Source organism: Taeniopygia guttata, chromosome 8 (assembly GCF_048771995.1).
Source record: "Taeniopygia guttata chromosome 8, bTaeGut7.mat, whole genome shotgun sequence".
Taxonomy (NCBI): Eukaryota; Metazoa; Chordata; class Aves; order Passeriformes; family Estrildidae; genus Taeniopygia; species Taeniopygia guttata.
In genome coordinates, this window is record NC_133033.1 from 28,225,837 (window position 1) to 28,246,318 (window position 20,482).

Genomic DNA, 20,482 nt, shown 5'->3' on the forward strand with positions numbered 1-20,482 from the left:
CTTCATTTCCTGACTTAAATCTTCTGCCCAGCAGCAACACGGTCTATAGGATGAATGTCATTTTTTCCCATTGGTAGCTACACTCTGAGAAATATGTGGCTTGAACTGCTTCTTGTACAACAGATGGAAGGACATTATAAAATATCAGATGGCTCCCTAACAGGCTCTTTGAAATTCAAATAAGGTTACATATCCTTCACCTCACCATACAAGACCACAACAGGGTTGATTACAGAAATACTAGCACAGGTCTGTGTCAAATCAATAACCTGACATGGTGTCAAGCTTATGAGAGGGGTTTAACTGTTTATTTTCATTCAGCGCCTGCCTGCAGTGCCTGTCACCACTGGGAGCATTCCAGCAAGCCCCAAGCAGCCAACACAAGGACACCAAATATAGCCTGGGACACAGCAGTTGAAACTGTCCTGCCACAGTTATTCCATTTTCATCCAAGGGGGCGAACAACCTGAGATCCATTTCTGGAGATAATGCAATAGCACAGTGATTATTCAGCAGCCAGACAAATACCTTGTGTTAGCTGACAGACCTTACTTTGGCAGCTCTGCCCCCACACATGTTCCAGGGGGTGGTGCTGTCCCCTGGGTGCACTGAAATCCCTGGTTTGTCTCTGCAGACAAGAACTTCAGCAGACACAAGGCACTTCATGCAAGTGCACCAACCCATGACACCAACTGAAGACTCAACTTTCATGAAAAAATAACTGTTAAATGCACATTCAGCATTTCTGAGAATTCCAAGACTATCAGCTCCTAATCCAATCTGAACACACTTGTTCTGGAAAGAACAGCAGATCTTTAGTGCTTTGCATGAATTCAAACCACGGGCTGTTGCTCACAGAGAATAAACCTGTTGTGTCACCCATCTGTAACAGCCATCTGGGACAGATGTTTTAAATGAAAACTGCCACAAGATTTAGGGTTCACTGACAACCTACCTTACATCTTGATCAGTTATCCCTCAAATGACCCAGTAAGAAATTATGGATCCCACCTGACTGAAGGAAGCAATACAGATACTTCACACTCGTGTCCTTTTCTGATAAAGCAACAATCCAGAAAGCATTAGTGCTGTGCCTGCACATGCTACCCCATCCCACCCAATCCCTGCTGCTTGGAGAGATAAAGCTCCCTTGAATCTTTTATGGGCATGGAATTGACCATACATTATGTATGCAAAGTCAGACACACTATTTGTTTGCTCCCATTTACTTGCTACCAAGAACCTTAGCTTCTTATGCCAAATAAATCACCTTTAAAACACGTTAATGATCAACAAACATTCTTCATAAAATTCTGAAACAAAATTATTAGCTATTCACATCCAAGTTCTATAAATTTCACTGCATGTCCATCTGGCAGACATCTGCATTATTTATTTGCTGTCACACTCAGTAAATTGATTTACGGGCATTTAAAGGTGTCATCTTTACTCATTACAATTTCAGTGATCACTCCAGCACTGCCAACATTGCACCAATGACCTGAGTTTCAACTTTTAATCTCTCCTAAGATTGAATTCCACATACAAAGCAGCATATGAAGAGACAGAGGAAACTGAAGGACTAAGGTGCTTTGATTTAAAATTCATTGATCTCTACATAGTAACAGTTTGGTAAGAAAGTTAAATTAATGACTTAAGTGCAAGGTAGACTTTTTTGAGCTCAAGGTAAACTTCAGAACTGGCAACACTGCTGTGCAAAATTAAGATAGGTGGACTTGATAGACAAGAAAGAGGAATGAGACCACATCCTTGAAAAGGATTACTGCCCTGGAAAGCTTGGGGCAGATGTGGCCACATCACCTGCCTGCTCTCCCAAGTGTGCTTTCCAGCTGTATCAGCTGCAGTGCCAGAGACCAGAACTTCATTCCTGCCCTGGAGATATTTCAGGCTGGCAAACAGCAGCAGCCCCCTGCCTCACCCCAGCTGCTGGGGGGAACCATTTAAACACAAGCAGTGCCCATCACCTTGGAAAATCCATCAGAACACAAGAGACTCAAGGTGCTCTGGACTACCTTCTAGGAAACTAAGTGATAAGTGCAAGAGATATTCAAGAAAAGATGCAATGACTTGCCCCCAAGCCCCCAAATTTGTGTGCTCCAGCATGGGCTCGGGCAAACAGCTCCAGAACCATCCCCACTGACCAAGGACTTCTGTGCTTCCACTGGAAACTGAGCTCCAGCTGAAATAACACCACCTCCCCTCCTCTGACAGCCCCAGGCAGCACAAGACAGGTCACTAAACAGTGACCTGCAGCTCACAGCCACACACATACATATAACCACGGCCAAACCACAGGAGAAGTTGGAGTTTTGATCATGCCTCTCTAGAGAAAAACATAATTAAAACCATTAGGTTTGGAAAACTTCCAGCCCTATGAATCTGACAAAGACATTTATGATGATAGAGGAATAATAATGTCCAGTAAAATCCCTGTACATAAAAGCACTAAAAGTGTTTTACAGTCCAAAAACCCAAGGAAAGAACATTTAAAATAAGTTAATATGCATCTTCTATAGAAAAGGAGCAGCGTGACTTCTACATTTCATAAAGTGAAGCTTGGCTTCACAGCTATCTGTATCCTATCACACTTTTCCTGTCAGACTAAACATCTCTTGTTTTGATGCAAACAGAGCAACTTTTCTCGCAGGGTATTTTTGATTGAAATGAACTCGAGGCTTAAAAAAGAAGAGTCCAAGTCCCTTCTGTGATAGCAAATTTCTGATGCTGCGATCCACTTTGCATTGCTAGGCTTTGAAGGATGCCCAGGATAAGAAGGAATTAGTAACACTCTCCACCAAGAGAGGTGCATTACAGTAAAGCATACTGACATGCTTGCTCTTTTTATTCTTCCATTCAGCAGGTTCTTACTTGAGGTAGCATTAAGAGAAATGTCTCATTTACTTGGAAAGAAAAAAAACTATTTCACAGTTTTTGGAGAAAACGTTTGGCAGAGTGCTGCCATCTGCACTAATATTTGAAAACCAAGCCATTCAAACACCCATAATTTACTTAATCTTAGCAAGATATTTGAAAATTAGAGGCTTTTTATTATGTTTTCCAAAGTAGCATCACTTTGCATATGGAGTATTGGATCCATCTGGAAAAGTGACACCCAAAACAACAATGCCTTTTCAAGCCCACACCACCTTGCTGTACCAGGCTCTTCATACATACTGAGCCTATGACTTCCAGAAGCTGCTTTTGGCAAACAAGGGTAAGGGGAGACAAAATCTACAAAGAATGTTCAAATGGTGACCATAACAATTATAAGGCTCTCAAAAGCAACTCAAGTATTGCGATGACTTCCTGCAATTTCTCCTGTGTATTTTAGAATCAGGCTCAAGAGAGCAGCTTAGAATACCTTTCTTGAATAGGTTTGAGAGCTTTAAGAGGTTAAGAATTTCACAGCTGATTATACTGACAAATAATTCCAATTTTGGATCAGTCCGAGCAGTAAGCGACATAAGAAAGGAATTTTCAACACACATGCACTGGAGCTGAAGCCTGTTTGGGATTGCACCTGTCAGAGCCCAGAAACTGGAGACAGACTGTGGCCACTTGTAGTTTATTTAAAGAAAACATTTTCTGTCACCCTGCCTCTCAGTCATCACCCTGGTTTTGTTTCACATATTTGCTGTTTAAGCCTAGGAAAGGTGGAACGAAGACTTAGTTGATTTTAACTAAACAACACAGCTGCCCACTAAACCTTCTTGAATACAGCACTCTACCTAACCACAATGCTTACAACAGAGAAGAGCTCCTTCCATTTTATCCTGAGCCTCCTCTGAACAGAACACCTGGAGCAAGCATCCAGGAAAGGGAGCAGAAAAAGCTCCTGGAATGATTCATTACCAAAGAAGTCAAAACCAAATACCAAGAGTATCATTAAGCTTTATTGCAATGACATACTCAGGCTAAGGCTTTGGGAAAAAAGGTCGTTGCAAAGTCCCTCTGCAGAGGCTGGAAATTTCTAGTACCAGCCTGCCAGACCTTTACAGGCATTTGCTAAGATCTGGAAGACTACAGACTTCAGAGCAAGGTGCTGCTGTGTGTTCTGAGCTGCTGAAACACCACAGGAGGGGCACTGTGAAGCACAAGTGAAAAAGAAATCCCAAGCTGACTTAAGGACAGAAAAACAGTAGTTTTCCAGGAAAATGTTCTACACAGATGCATCTTACCAAGAGGCTGGATATGAACTGTTCATCCAAGAAATACTCAGCAATGAAAGATTAATGTGCACTTTACTTTAGGGGCTTTGAACATAAAACTATCATCCCACCTTCAAATCTACTTTCCTGAATTTCTTTGTGCAGAATATTTACAACGCCCACTTCCATTCTTAAGCAAACAGCAGAAAGAATATCTTCTTTGAGCAAACACGTCTGGACAGACTGCAGAAATTTGCCAAATATTGATTTTGTTAGGGATGAGCTTGAAATTTCCATCTGGTTTCAGTTTCACACTGAATGAACTTTTAGAAAGTGATTTTTTAAAACAAATGTATTATACTGCATTAAAAGAAGTGAATTACACTACTTCAGATAATGAACTGAAACACCTATGATAATTGAGTAATTGAGAGCAGTAGGAATTTTTCCTTCAGGGTAAAACAGCAGACTGGGAAAAATTATGTTTTTCTATGAGGTTCTGTCTTGCTCAGGCAGGGCCACAGGCAGACACTGTGCCTGACTGGCCCAGATGTGGTTACTGGCAGAATACAATAGGAAGTCAGCCAACTTATCTAGACTGTTTTATTCTACAAGCCTTTTCTCCAGCAGCACTTGCAGTCAGGTCTCTTCCCACTTCTTGTCTATCAGGTTTTATAAAACTTACCCTGATACCTCTGGGCTTATGTTCTATCAAACCAAATTTGGTGAATACAAGTAAGTGAAGAAACTGAAAATTCAAAATATAAGCCCTTATTTCTGCTGGAAACTAAGTAAAAAAAAAAATGCTATGAGGAATGCAATCTTTTACAATGTTTGTGTAAAGCATACTGAGCATCCAAGAATTACAGGAGAAGCATTACCTGCTTGTAGTTCTCTGGTTGTCTAATGAGATCTGTTTCTGTGACAGAAAAATGTCCGAGGTTCTGGTCCATGTGGGAGCCACTTGTGAATAAATGGATCTGGAACAGATTAATTTAAAAGATACTTGTCAGTGCAAGGAGCAGATCATTAAGTACCACCCAACAGCCGTGTGGGTCGGCAGGGTGATGTGACCAGTGCTCACAAAGCCTTTCCCAATGGACATGTACAAGTGTGAGTGCTACCACCAATACAACAGCCAGAATGGAAAGGAGAACAGGCACCACAACCATCTCACAAAATTGTCCATCTGGTAGCACTGCCAGAACCACATGCAGGAATTGCAACCTCTGCTGCCACAGGAAAACTGAAGGTTTCTCTCTTCATCCTGTCTCGAAGTCTTTTTCCTTACAGTACACATGGTTGGGTGCATGGCATGAAAGGAGAAACCATTTACACAGATAGCAGCTGTCTCAACTGAGCTAAAGCATACTCTCAGAATAATTTTTATTTCTTTCTTTTAAGTAGGAAATGCTACCTAGTTACAATAAGGCTCTCTTTTGCTGCTCTATACTGTTGGCTTTTGCTTACCAAGACCTGGTCCCAGCTGCACTGGTGATAGTATCATCAATTACTTGATGAAGAAGCTTCCCAAGTTAGTCAAGGGAACAATAAAAAGCAATTCCTCCTATTCAGAGCTGATCCCTTTGTAACTGTAATAACTGCAGCTGCCAAACAAGATAGCAGTGCACATTTGTCAGACAATCACTCATATTTCATTAATATTTCTGCCAGAAGACAGAGAATGTTTCCTGCTTTTCTTCCTTTATTCTAATATGAACTTTATCACACACTTGGGTATTGACAACTATTTTAAAATTGACAGGCACTGGGTAATTATCCACCCTTCCATGAAACTTCAGAATATTTTAGCGTTCCTTTCCCAAAACTCACTGCTGGTGACAACCATCTGTCACATGTGCAGAGCTATGCGAGTTTAAAAATAAAAGAGCACCTCCCCACACAATGTTCTTCCTTTCCACTTGCCACTCCTCTCTCTCCCTGCTGCATTCTTGCATAACTCTGGCTGACAAACCTTTGGGCCCCCAGCACCAGCAATGAATTTCAGCCCCTTTTCCAAGGCAGGTGGCAGCAGCTTCCTGGTAAAGCCCAAAACAAATACAATAAAGCTGTAACAACAGAGGAATAAGGTGTTCCCCTGAGACCAGACTGGATGGCTACCGAAATAACCCAGTATTTGTATTTTTGCTATCTCTTACTGATGACTAATAGAAGACAAACAAGGCTTAAAGAGAAAAAGAGCACCAATGCAGAAGTGGCATGTGAGAGGCAGAATATGCCAAGCTGTTGCTCCTTGGCACTGGAATACCCCGAGGCAGAGGCAGGTCAGATTTAACCTCACACTAACCTTTGCAAGAGAGCACAGGCACAGCCCCCCACACTCAGCACCACTTCTGGGCAGTTTCCAGCACCAATTCCTAAATGCCCTTGAGCTCACTCAAGCTGCTCTCCCTGCACAGTGCCTAATTTACCTAGAAAAGATGAAAAGGGGGCTTGCTCATGGTTCACACACATTTGCATGAGATGAAAAAATTCTAATGCATTAAAGAATGTGTTTCTGAGATCTAATGGCAAATTTACCATAGGGAAAAAAGTAAAGATTTTCAAACCAAATAGACAAAAAAATATATAAATAAACAAGGTAGCAATTCCCAGAGCAACATGGTAGATTTTTCATGTCAAGGTACAGATGCATCTAACAATTGCAGTTTAGCTCACTCATAAATTACTGACAATGAGGTAATTACCCAGCACCAGTCCCTGCCCTCTATTATTCAGAGCTCAAGACTTTGTCCTTGTCCCTTTACTCTTACTACCTCAGATACATAGATACAACCCATCTGATCCACTGCACTACATCTTATTTTATGTTGTTAACAGATTAATTATTTTATATTGTTAACATCTGAGAGGGGGCACAAGAAACCACTCCACTCATAGGTGGCAATTCCCAGTGCTGCTCTGCATTCTTACTAACAATACAACTATTAGTTTCCAAGCATATTGAAACAATTTTTGTTGCTTTACTGTGATCTGATAATTCTAGTTACGTTAAATTCTTCTTCCATCACTGAGAATTCCATTTAACATCATTTTATTCTTACTAAGCCATATGCACAGCCCATAATCAGATATTCACCTCCTTAAAAAAAATCATCTCTGAGCCTGATCTAACCCTCCACTACTTCAGGATGGAAAATACCCCCGGATATTAATCAGTTTTGCAGAAACTCACCTGTTCCTCTGTTTTTTATAACACACACTTACTGTGGCACAGTGCATTTAACAGAGCCCCACCCAAATGGAAGGTTTAAACTATACAGGTTCCTTCCTGTTTTGCTGAAACCATGCAAGGCTTCTTACATTTTAAGGCAAAGTGGTAACTCAAAGAATAAACAAAAACAACTGCTCTCTGCTATGAGTTCAAGAGGGATCAGGGATCAAAACCCAGGCAGACAGATTCTTCTGGCATTTGACAGAAAGAAAAAGAACAGAAGGAACAAAGAGACGTGCCTTAACACAGTAATTTATTCTCCACGTTCCCATGTATTTGAAGGCACACCAGGTAAATATGTACCACTGAGAATTTTGAGAGAATGAGAATGGTATTACTACATTATACTTTCAAAGCGAGCCAACCTGTCCATGTCGAGAAGCCATTAAAACGTTATTCAACAGCTCATTGCCTCAGGCTGCAAACTTCCTCAGAAACAGAGAGGTTAAGATTTCCCTCAGGAAGTCTTCCTCCTACAGCAGGACATGTCTGCTTCTGTAAGCTCAACGTGCCTTCTGGGAGCTGAAGTCACTGAACAGAGCAGCCAGAAAAGAGGAACAGCCAGGCAGGCCACCTAACAAGCAATTCCCATCACAGGACCAGCTGCAGCTCCAGGGAGGCTTCCCTCTCTTGGGCATTGCAGAACTTCATCCCATCAACCTCAGGTGGCTGCAGGCAGGACAGAGTAGATAGAGGACACAGTGATATTGGTACTAAAAATACAGAGTGGAAGGAAGAGCAGTCATCTTTTGAGTAAGAACATTTTTTTCCAACTGTGTTCTTCTCAGAAAGGCCCAAATAGAGAAAATAACATTTCAGAGCCCGTATGAGTCACAGAATGAAATCTGCAGAAGTGTTGCCACCAGTTGATAAAAATTATAGCTCCTGATGAGCAGTAAATAAGATTGTTCCACAGCTGAGACACATAACCTGGTATGTTATTAAACAGAGAGAGTAAAAGCCGTAATTATCATTTTGTAGAGAAAGCCCTCTGTAAATCTGCCAACATAATTAAAAAACATAACACTCATTAGCCTTTTGCATACTGTGCTTGTGGTTTATTAGAGGAAAGCAGCAGCTCATATAGAGGTCATACTGGGTCAATTCAGTCTTCTAACACATAGAATAGTTTAAAAGTTTGCAAATTATTGCATTAGTAAAAGCAATTTCTCTAGAAAGAGTCAGGAAATATCAATTATTGTTTATACAGCTGTTAAATTGTGTAAATATGTTATATTTTGTGTTACCCTAAATGTTAACATTAATGTGGCACTGTAATGAAGTCTTTGCAAAATCACGTTTACCTTTCTATTCTCCTACTTTTAATTCAAACTAAAATATAAATCAGAGCACTGCACTTTATTACAGCTCTGAACAGAACTCCCACAGTTGCACACATAATACCAGTGTGGGTTCACATGTGGAGCAGTTGGGCTCAGTTCCATCCTGCTTTGGGCACCCTCAAGGTGCAGCTCTGACTGTGACAATCACCACCAGCACCACTGCTGCCTTCAGCTCCACTCAGCAATGACTGCTGCAGAGGGCAGTAACGACAGCTTTGGGAACCTGCATGAACAGAGACACAATTCTCCCTCCTGCTTATTCCCCCAGATTCTGGAAATCGTGGTCCAGGGACCTGCAGCATAACTAACCTGTCTCTTGTAGTTGTCTGACTGTCCTAACTTTAGCACACATTTTGCCTTAGATAGCCAAAAAGGGGAAAAAAACCTACATGTTTATTTCAAAGTACAACTTCCACAGGAGTGTCATCATCCCTTATCTCCCTTGCCAACAAGATTTTAGCATTTTGCCCCATCAGCACATCTCTTCATTACCTCAGAGCCTCATTTGGACCACTGAGAGTATCTCTGTTTGTACTCGAGCTCCCAGGTCTGACCTGCTCTTAATTCTTCCTTGGCCTCATTAACTGCAAGCTGAGGCACTGGAGCTGCCTAATGATTTGTTACTGTCAAGTCTCACATAAATCAGAGCACTGATGATGAGTTATGGAGGTATTTGCCTCACCTACTAGAAAAACCAGCATACCTTAAACAGAGGTAGTTTATCAGGGGGAGAAGATGCCAATCATTTCATTTGAGATTGACCTCTCCCAACCCCATCACAGTCTGTGATCACAGTGCAAAAAGCCAAGGACCACACAGGCACTTAGAGGGAATGGCCACCTTTGTTCCCAGACCAGGGAGGCTCATCAGCGGTGGCCAGTGAGAAGCAAAAGGTTATTTTAGATGCTGCACACACAGCACCTGATCCCTCTTCCCTAGGGCTGTCCATCAGACATCTGCCCTAGCAATCAGTTAATGGAAAGAACAAAATGTAACCTCATTATAGTTTTTAGCACTTGCTCTGTCAGACACAGGATTAAAACCAAGAAAGCATCTTCATTCAAAGGTGAAGGTGGTTCTGACAACTTTTTGATGTGTACTTTGGGAAGAAATTTCCCCAAACCATTTTTAGTCTCAGAAAAAGGTTTTCTGTGAATGTTTTGAGTACAGTAATAGCTGGTTCAATTTAAGTTATTTAAAGAGATATAAATGGAGAAAGGGGACCTAGGGAAAATAATACATAATAACCTGTAGGACTATCTTAAGAACTGTATTTTTTGTTTCTGGAGTCACCACCACTGTCAAATTTGGGACTGAAGGCTGGTTCCATCCTAAACAGATACAATGCTCCCAGGTATCTGTGATTAGACAGGAATCTAAATTCATAAATGGGAAGAGAACTGGAACCTTAGCAGTGTAGGGACCATTACTGATTCCTGATTTAAAAGCAGGTAAATTTTGGGCTCTGCTGAGATGTCCCCTAGTACTTTAGAGAGAGATTTTGCATTTTATTTTGCTATTACTTAAAATATTTATGCTTAACATTTTGAACCCACATTTCCAGTGAACTTATAGTTCTGCATCGCTACTTCTTGTCCGGGGAACCAGAATGGTTTTTTTCTCTGTCTTGTTTCTACCAGGCATTCTGAGAAAAACAGCAGCAGCCTGTGGCTGCAGAAGTGACTAATGTGCCAACCTGCAAAAGAGACTTTTATACAATTACAACCTTACAAACTCTGAACATACTACATTTTCTCATGGTTCTGCCACACTGGGGAAAGACAGAGGTGCTTATATTCAGAGTAATTCACTCTTACCTACAGAAAATGCAGAACTAGCAAACAAGAATAATTTGTACATTTAGCTCTAGCAGACAAGGCTTTTAAATAATAAACTATGTCATAGTGAGTTAGAAGAATCATTTACCTTGTACCAAAGTTTGCATTGCTCTTGGTGCTGAGCGTGCAAACTGCACCACTGCAACCTCAGCCTCCCGTTTAACCACTGCAGGTATCGAACATCCACTCTCTCTTCAGGTCCTGCTTCACTTGTGCCTTCCTGGCTGCTGGGCAGTTCATCTCCACACTGAAAGCAGGAAAGAATACCACACTGGTTTTAATTAGTTTCGATATTTTCAAGTCATTCAGTAGTGAACGTACAAGATATACAGGCCAAAGAAGAAGAAAATCACCCTAAAATGAAGTCAATTCCAGCAACACAGAGAAATTAGAATACAGGACTGGGAACAGACTAAACAAGTAGAGAAGTGTAGAATAAATATCAGCTTCTCAGCTGTAAAGTGGTGAGATGTCTCCCCTCCCATCTTTCATTTTCCATACCCAGGAAGACACAGTGTTCCTGAGACAGCAAGCATGTTCTTTACCCAGATGAGAAAAACTGTATTTTGACTACATTCTAATATGTCAAAGAACATAAAAAACAGATTTAGCTCCTGCAGTGTCTTCCTGAGACCCTATTTTGTAAATCAATAACTTATATAGGGACAAAATTGTGGGCCTGTGCTTGCCCAGCTATTTTCTTTTCTCCATCCAGCATTTCCCATCTGGCAGGATTGAGGAAAAGAAAAAAATCGTGCAGCTGGCAGAAGCCAGGACTCCACAGGAGCACTCCCAGCTACAGTTGTATCATCTGTCTTGTTTGTTTTGCCTTTTTCTAGCGTAATTTGGAAGGAAGAACAGAGAAGCAAAGAGTTTCCATTTGTTCATCTTGCCCCACTTTCATTCTATTGCAAATAAAAACCCAACAACAGCCAACACCTTCATCTTCTGGATAAAATTTTTGCAGCACATTTCTGTCGTACCTCTTTCCCAGGAACATGGGGAAATCCACCTCCCCCAGCCCCTTGCACAAAGAGATCATTCACATGTACAGACATATCCCTCCATTTTCAGCTAAGATTCCTGCAGATTGCAAATTAAAAGGGGAAGAAGACATGGGTAATTTTACTTCTGATGCCAGTAATATTTAAAGTAAAGCTTTCCATTTCATGCAGTCTATAGGAATTACTCACAATAAGCACAACCCATCATTCCACACATTTTTACCACAACATGTCATAAGAAATAGAAATAATATAGAACTGCAAAGTCCTGGTTATTCAGAACAGATGTTTGCCATTCTGAAAGGAAATGTCTCCCAGTTCTTAGACTCTCAAGACATTTCTTTTAAGCAGAAATTTTAAAAGCCTACTTGAAACATGACTGTTTTCAAGAAAACACTTAGGCAGATATCTGGACCCACAGACCTTGATGGTATTTAAACATATGTGCTTCCCTGATTCACAGATTTCCACGTTCAGTAAAATCTTCAAAAGATCCAGTTGGCAGGCAAAGCTTGAATGTAGCTCCAATTTGGATCCTAAACTAACAATGCAAACTGTAAAATGAAGAGATTTAATCTTGCCTTAAATGCAGATTTCAACAGAAGTGTGTCTACAACCATGATCAAATAACCCCCTAACACTTGTTTTAACCTAAATATCTCCAGCTGACATGGCCTCTATTACAATGAGTGTTCCTATTATTTATAAGCACAAAATTGCTGTTCTGGTCACATACCAAACAGGTTTGTTCCCTTTTGCTCTGTGGCTCAGATAAACAAATACTATAAATCACAGAGGTGCAGGGCTGGTAAAGGGCTTCTCCTTTTAAAGGCAAAGATTCATCTTTAACAACAACAACAACAAAAAAGTAGAGTTTGTGCCAACTCCAACGTTCCTCTTCTTCCTCCTTCTTCCTCTACTCCTTTGTCTCCAGGCTCCTAAACCTGGCACTGTGTCCTAGGACACTGCAGTCCAAGCCAAGCCCCTCCACAGTTCAGGCTGCTTTGCCCCATACAGGATGGTTTCAGGACCAGGACACCATGCAGATATGGTTACTAAGCTGTCCATTAGCATGATAAGCCAAGCAGTTGGATATTAGTCATGGCAGCAGAGAAAACCCCCATGTAAAGAACATTAAAAGACCTCACATAAGCAGCTAGAAAGCCACAAGGCCAAAGGCAGACTTGGGAATCCCAGATTAAAATCTTCAGTGTCCATAATTTACAGTCCTACTCCAACTTCCCTGGTTAGAGGTTTCAGAACAGCACAAATACTGCTCTCCCGGGGATTTATTTCAGGAAGGAATGGCATTAGACTCGATTGCTTTGGCAGTACAGTGACAAACACCATGCAGAGCTAATTTTATTGTAGCAACCTGCCTTATTAATATTAAAATAAGGAAGCCAGCCAATGCATTTTTAACAGGATCTCTCCATTATTTATTTCGCAAACTGCACAAAAAAATTACTTTTGCTATGAAATACTTAGCCCGGCATAAAGTAAACAAGGTAAAAAAATAAAGGTCTTGCATATTATACTGTGACCTCAATTTCCAGTCCCATCTTTACAATCTAAGACTATTTACTGCTCTCCTAGGGGGTGAAAAATCACTAAAACACGAGTCCAAGCTATAGGCTTTGCTTTGAGTATCACTGTGACTTTATCTAATCTATGCAGCAATCCAGGTACACACCTACATTCACTATGAGATACAGAAGTTCGTATTTTTTTAGTCCAGTTCACAGAGAGAGAGCAGCCAAGGCAACTACCCAGAGACCTCAACAGCCTTCCCATACCTGGAATGCTCCACGCCTCTTTTGGAAGAGATCATTCCACTTCCCAGAGAAGTATTTTGCTTGCAAACTGTTTGCAGCAATTAATGCTTCTCTTTGATTCCATTTCAGAGAAGAGACATGCCTGGATCAGCTGGAAGAATTGGTGCCACAGCTTTGCAGTTCAAAAGTCACATGAGTAAATATCAATGCCCTCATCACCATGTTGAGGTTTTTTCCCATTATTGGTGATGCCCGAGCTGGTTTGGTCAAACTGGGTGATGTGGACCTGCCAGAGTACTCCTGAGCAGTATAACTTAGGAAAATTGATTAAGCATAAGATAGAATGAAGCTCCTCATTTCACTCCCACCACAGCTCACCCCAAATGAGCTTTCTATCCTAAAAGCTCCAAGTACTGCTGTTAGAACTTTTCAGTATCCACTCACTGGCAAGACTAAGAAAAGCAAGCACAAGCCCAGTCAAAGTGACAAGAATATATTTACATGAGCTCTCTCCAAGCCAGTTTCTGAACTATCACCCTGCCCACACTTCAGCAGAACCAGCTCTCCTGTGGTAAAAGATCCAGGAGAAATAAACAGCTAAGCCCCAGAACAAATACACCTTCCAAGACACCACCCATTACCATTCCAGTTAAGGCAGCTCACAAACTACAAAACCTACCCCAAACTCACAAATAAACCTCAGATAGACCTAAACATGGTTTATGTACCAAAAGCATATATTTAACTTTTTCTGCAAGGCAGCCTAGAATTCAGTCTTTAAAACACAAGTTTTGCCCGAAACATTCTATCCCAAGCTATTTCAAGTCATATTATAAAAAAAAAAGGTGTCAGATCATTCCCAAAAAGTGTGAATAGGCTTGTGGTTAGACAATGCAGGAAGTGCATAAAAAACCCCAACACTGCCAAAGTCTTCCTGGCAGAATTGTTCTGAGCAGACAAGTCCGAATCATGAGATACAGTGAACTGAAAAAAGCCATCAGATATGAAAGTACTCAGAGGAAAAGAATAAGGGGTGGGAGAAAGGAGGGTGTGAAAAAGACATGGTGCTTTATCAATTTTCAGTCATATTCCATACATCTGAGGAAACAATTTGCATGCAATGTGCTTAGAGAGAAATTAAAGATTAAGAAGTTTCAACTTCAACAACAGAAATGAAGCTGTTCTTTTTGGTTTGAAATGCCGAAAAAAGCAACCCCACGTTATCAGAAATCACAGAGCAGGTGTACCAACAGTGGATGGAGATAAATTAAACAAGTACTTCATCCTATAAATACTTCATCAAAGAACAACACAGGCACCAGTGTGTTTACAGACATGTGAGAAGGGAGCATTTTTTCCCCTACTTGCTCTATTTGAGGATTTTAGTGACTTGGTACGGAGTAGATCTTGCTCTGTTCATACACTTTGAATTACTAAAACTCCAAAAACTGATATAATGCAAAATTCCTTGCAGATCCGGTGATATGCCATATGCAGGACTACAGAGGAAACAATGCTGTGCAACTTCATCTAGCCTGTTTATATTGTTCCTACTGAATCTTTAAGGCTTATGAATCCTTACCTAAATAAATTCACTGTGCCCCATGCAGGCAATGGAACAGAGCGGCAGTGCTGCCTGCACTGCTGTAAAAGACTGCCATGGCAGGGCTGGCTCCCCCAGAGATGCTCTTTTCTGACTGTGAGCTGCCACCTGTCGGCCCAGGACAGAGCCCAGCTCATCCCCACCAAGCTGTGGCTTTTCCCAGGCATCTTCCAAATCCCTCCAAGCACCAGCTCTCTGCCTCTACATCTGGACAACCAGCAAACAATCTGCTGCTCACGCTACCCATGGAGAAACAAGGCTGCTGGAACACAGATAAGATATTTAACCCACGGATAGATGCACTAGGTCAACCCCCTGACACTAATCCTTGAGCAGAGCAACACCAAGCAACTGCCAGCTGAACCCTCCAGTGCACACTGCCAGCCCACTGCTCACCTGTACTGGACTGACTCTGGGTCTAGACAGAAAATATTTACTCACTTACCACTCTGATCTTAACTACTCTAAGCCCACAGCCTGATATCACAAAGGTGGGTAGGAGGAGCACATTTAGATCCTCACTGCAGGGCTCAGGAAAGGCAAGGCAATCACATAAATCAAGCCAATAAAGTGCTTCTGCAGCTTTCACTGAGCGCTCGTTCCCAACCGCTCATAATTCAAACAATGGTTTTGATGTGACATAACATATGTTAACTTCTGTAATTACACATCTTTAAACAGAACAGAGTTTTTTGTTGTTTTTTTCCTAATTAAACACCATAGCCAGAAATAACAGTATCAGACGTGCCTTCTTAATTAATAAAGCCATATATCTATCTGCAGGAGGGGAAAATGTGAAAAAGAACAATCTGAACAGATGAATACAAAAGGGACAGCACTCTTTTCATTAATAGCATCATAAACAACACTAAATGGATTTCCTCCTAGACAAGGCATGATCCAGATTAGATTTATGCAGGGAAAGATAGATGGTGTAAAAACCCATTCCACATGGTGCACATACCAATTAAACCTTCAGATATTTGCATAGAAGAGTAAGTTTTCCACAAACATAAGTGCTCACAACATCGAAGTTATGCTCATATCGCATTCAGCAATTAAAATAAAAAAGTGAAGTCCTGTGTTTCTGCAAGGCCTTTTAGCTTTTAAATTTCTATGCCGCTTTTAAGAATTACTACTCACAACAGCACTCCCAAGAGCTTACTCATGGCAAAGAGTGAAAAAGAGAAGGTGCTGAGGGAAAACAGAAAATGTGAACACAGCTCTTACCCATGCCTGCCTTGTTCAAACAAGCCTCTCTGGCAGTAGCCAGAGGCCTGAGGCACTAGAGCACATCAGTCCTTTATCCCATCCCTCCCCACTCATTTGGGACGTTATTTAAGAGCTCTGCAATACAGCAAAAGCACAATGCCTTTAAAGAGCTCGGCAGCGCTGCCTAATCTTTGGAGCTGCAAGGTTAAAAAAAACCGTTAAATTCCAATGCTCACTGCATTATATATTCAGGCAGAACGTGGAAACTAAACATCCTAAGACCAACACGTGATAGGGTAAACCTTAACTGGGAGAGAGTTCTGCAGGGCTCATGAAATGCAATACACAGATAATGCCTTGCACTGCTTTTCTCCCCTGCCTGCAGCTGTAGTTCCCCTTGCCCATGGCCATTTGCTCCAGTGTGGCAAGAGAGGAGCCCCTGGAGATAGAAAGATGCAGCTCCCTGCAGCAACAGCACACCTGAGCTAGAGGAACGCAGGGGAACAGCACTTCCCTCCAGGAGACAGAGCTCTGCTGTGGGTAGGAGCCTGCCATGCCCTCTCCACATGTTCCTGAAGGAAAAGTCCTCCTGAGGGAAAAGTGCTTTATTTCAAAGGATCCTCTCAACCTTAGACCCAGGTTGTTTACAGTGGGACAACAAAAGCAGATTATCTCATTTACCTCCAAAGGCTGTGAAGATAATCAGAACGTACCAAAGGCACTGGCGGCTCCCTGGCACTGGAGGGCAGGAGAGGCACTGAAACATCTCAAAACCCCTCGTTTCCCCAACAGCCCAGGAAGGAGCTCCCTGTGCTGGATTTCAGCAAAGTACCAGTATGACCATGGTAAACCTTCCTACTAGCACTCCAGTCCTCATCATTTTCTCCTCACACAGCTCAAGCACCTGTTTGCTGAACCCCATCCAGGAACACATCAGCTGTAATGTCAAGTTCAAGAAATTCAGCAATTCAGACATTACCAGAGACACAGCAGACTCAATAAATTATAAGCCTTTCTGATCAGTTCAGACTTGTCTTTTAGAGTGTTTTACTTTGACATGCTGTCTGGGAAAAAAAAAAAAAAAAAAAACAAACAAAACTTCTTAATTGTGCATTCACTGTGTCAAGCAAAGACAAATGTTGGTAACTGCACATCTTCCAGTGCAGCACAGGAAGAAGGTACCATGACAAGTTCAAAGTATGCTACAACAGACTTGTCAGCCACACTGAGGTGAGGAAAATTCTGCAGGAGAAACCCCAGGGATCCTCTGCCCTCTACTCAGGTTTCACAGATGGCTTTTAAAAAAAGAGTGTTCCTTAGCAGCTGCTGAATCCAGCAACAGTAATAGCAGAAAAAGGGCAAAAACATAAATGGTGAGAGTTACTAGGAATACAGAAGGACAAAGAGAATAGAAGTGTAAGTTGAGGGAATAAGGGAGGAAAACCAAAAAATGAAAGCTGACAGACTAATATAGCCCATAAAGATCTGGAAAGTAATTACACCTCTGAGTCAGAATCAATAAGGTTAATAAAATTCCCTCCTCTATCCTCACTGGAATTGATGAAGACATGGAAAAAAAATGCAGAAAACTATTTTTCACTGAAACTAGAATGCCCAACTCGTTTTCTGCTGGGGGGAACATCGAGCTTGGCTGCTACTGTAATACTTTCCTCTAATAGCATGGTTTATGGAACAGCAGTGACTGTCGAGTTTTCTGTAAAAGAAAGGCATTTCACAACAAGATTAGACCAAGCAAAAGCCTTACACTATGCTGGAAAATAGCCAGTGAGCCAAACTAGACCATGACAAACAAAAGATTAATCAAATTGCAAACCTAAGGGTCAGAAGGCATGTTTATCTTCATTTTTGCCCACCAGAAGTAATTAAACTGAGTTCACTTTGACATGCTAGAGACACATCCATGAATTCCAAGCACAACAGACATAATAGCTCCATTTGTTTATTACTACAAATTCACAAAAGAGGAGGGGCATCCAATTTAACTCAGAGGGCCAGAAGCAGCCAGAGGGAATTAGAGGAAACAAGAACCAGTGTTTGTATAACATCTCCTGATGATCATGAGGGATATAACATCACTACACCCATTTAAAAAGCTCAGCAGTCTCCACACATAATTAAATTACAGGGGACACAGATTAATTTCAGCTGTAGAAATAAAAGAAGTACAGGCAGTATTCCTCCCTGGAAACAGGAAGAATATGTGCTCACCAAGTATTGCTATTACCTGCCCAAACCATCACAGATTTGGAGAAAGCCGGGATGGTATCACTGAAACTTAAAATACGAGGTAAATACAAATTAGTCAGATATCAAATGTGCTAAAAAGGCAAGTTTATGTCAATTATATGCTTCTCAGAGAGAATGAGAACTCCCCAAGTGTGCCTCCCAAATTCAGTGAAGGAGATCGTTTCAGCTATAGGTTTTCAGCTGTGTCTTGTACACCAGGATTTGTTCTGTGTGAATAGGAATCAATAAATGGCACTTGAGAATAATCTGCCTGTACATGATCACCAAAGCAACAGAAGACGTTGAGACATCACAGCAGTGTATATCTGAGATGGAAATCCACAAGGGGTTTCAAAAGCCTTTGAAAACCGTCAATTACTGACACAGTGCTTTAATGCAATTAACAGGCAAGAATTCCCAAGCAGACACTTCACTGCATCAATGTGAGCCTCCAATTCAGATTGTACTTAAGTCTTTATAGATCTAACAGAGTTAGTGATTACTTCTAGAGTTGGCCCATGCAAGGTTTGAACTTTCACTTACTGCCTCTGGAGTCACCAGCCTGCTGACAGATGAGCACAGTAAATTCAGAGAACTTGAACTTGCTGCAGCCTGTCTCTAAAGTTTATCATGGACTATGGATCCCAGTTTATCATGGATTATGGATCTCAGTTCATCATGGATTACGGATCCCAGTTCATCGTGGATTATGGATGCCAGTTCATCATGGATTATGGACCCCCTGCTCCTCCTGCACAGCGACACAGTTTGCTCTTTTAACTGTTTCCCCTCTCAGTTGATGAATTTCATGTGCTAGAAGAGAGCACAGCTCGGGAAGGATCCTTCAGCCCTGCTCACTGGGGCAACCTGCCACAGGCACCAGGATCCTGGCTCAGGAGACATTGCAGCACTGCCCTGCCAAAAAATACGAGCTGGAGGTGCCCTGAAGGAATCTGTACCTACCACACAAAAGCAGCCAACCCCAGGCTACCAACCATGCCTGTCCTTACCACAGCTACCTCACAATGAGTTGTGCCTATATTAGCACTACCTCCTACCACCTTTTATCATCTTTGAGTTTATAATTTCAGGAATCACTTAACTTTTGGTTCTGAAGATATAAGTACATGTAAAATCTTGCAGAAGCTTTTCCCAGCTCAGGATCTAAAGATTAAGAATTCCATGCGGAGCATGAGCTCCTTGTCCATCATGTGTCATGAACACCCTTGTACCTCTAAAAATCCTTTAGAGCTGATGGAAGTGTTCAATTTGCAGGGAAAGAAAACGGTGTTGCTAAGGAACTGCAAAGGAAAAAAAGGCCAGAGTGTGGTAGCCTGAAATGAAATTATTTAAATTAATTGGCTGTTGATATGTTGGGTATTTGGCACATTATCAGCAACTCAGCAGGCTTTGTTTTAAATTTAGGCTGAAAGAACACTCAGAACATGATTGTACACTTAATTTAGGGATTAGCTCCATTCTCTCTTCTCACACAACAGACCCTGTTCATCTTTGTGAATTTCAGACAAAATTTTTAAAGCAAACCACATGCATATCAGTTTGAACTAGCATTATGCCTACAGTTATTGAGCCTCCTTTCCTTTTAAATGAAGACAAAGGGTAAGGATTCTCTCCAAATTTATTCTCACTGGTAGACCAACAGATGTACTTTTCCAGCAAGTACTGGCTTTCACACTTTGCTCATTTTGGCAGAGATCTAAGCCATTCACAGAACCAAATGTATTTCATTGTTTGTTTGTATTTTTCTTGTGCAACATTTTCACTTCAGGAAAATTGTTTGTAATCATTAAAGATTCCATTCAGTGGAAGATTTTTCAAGTTCTCAACTGAGAATTTCATTTCAATTGTCTTAGAGAGCAGTTCCTTTTCTTTCTCCTATTTTTTGAGACAGAGCTTTCCTGAGTGAAGGTTTTTTCCTCTTCTTTTACCTTTTTCCTTCACTTTACTGAAATACAAGAGAGTTAAGACTGCAGAGACTACATGTCTGGTGTGTTAACTTAAAAGATGTCAGGTAGCAAAATAACAACCTCACCTT

The 20,482-nt window shown here is 41.3% G+C and overlaps 1 protein-coding gene across 4 annotated transcripts in view; it reads right to left on the reverse strand.

The window, feature by feature from the left end:
* TEDC1 (tubulin epsilon and delta complex 1) overlaps positions 1–20,482 on the reverse strand; it is a 68,732-nt gene that overhangs the window by 38,078 nt on the left and 10,172 nt on the right. For 3 of the 4 annotated variants that reach the window (XR_012057180.1, XM_072932867.1, XM_012575399.5), the window contains exons 4-5: positions 10,674–10,832; positions 5,051–5,149 (exon numbers count right to left, since the gene is read on the reverse strand). Coding sequence is in view for 3 of the 4 variants with exons in the window: in XM_072932867.1 (XP_072788968.1) it covers positions 5,051–5,149; positions 10,674–10,832 (258 nt within the window). In the remaining variant the exon portion in view is untranslated. The remainder of the gene's footprint in view (positions 1–5,050; positions 5,150–10,673; positions 10,833–20,482) is intronic. The other variant, XM_072932868.1, reaches the window with a different exon arrangement.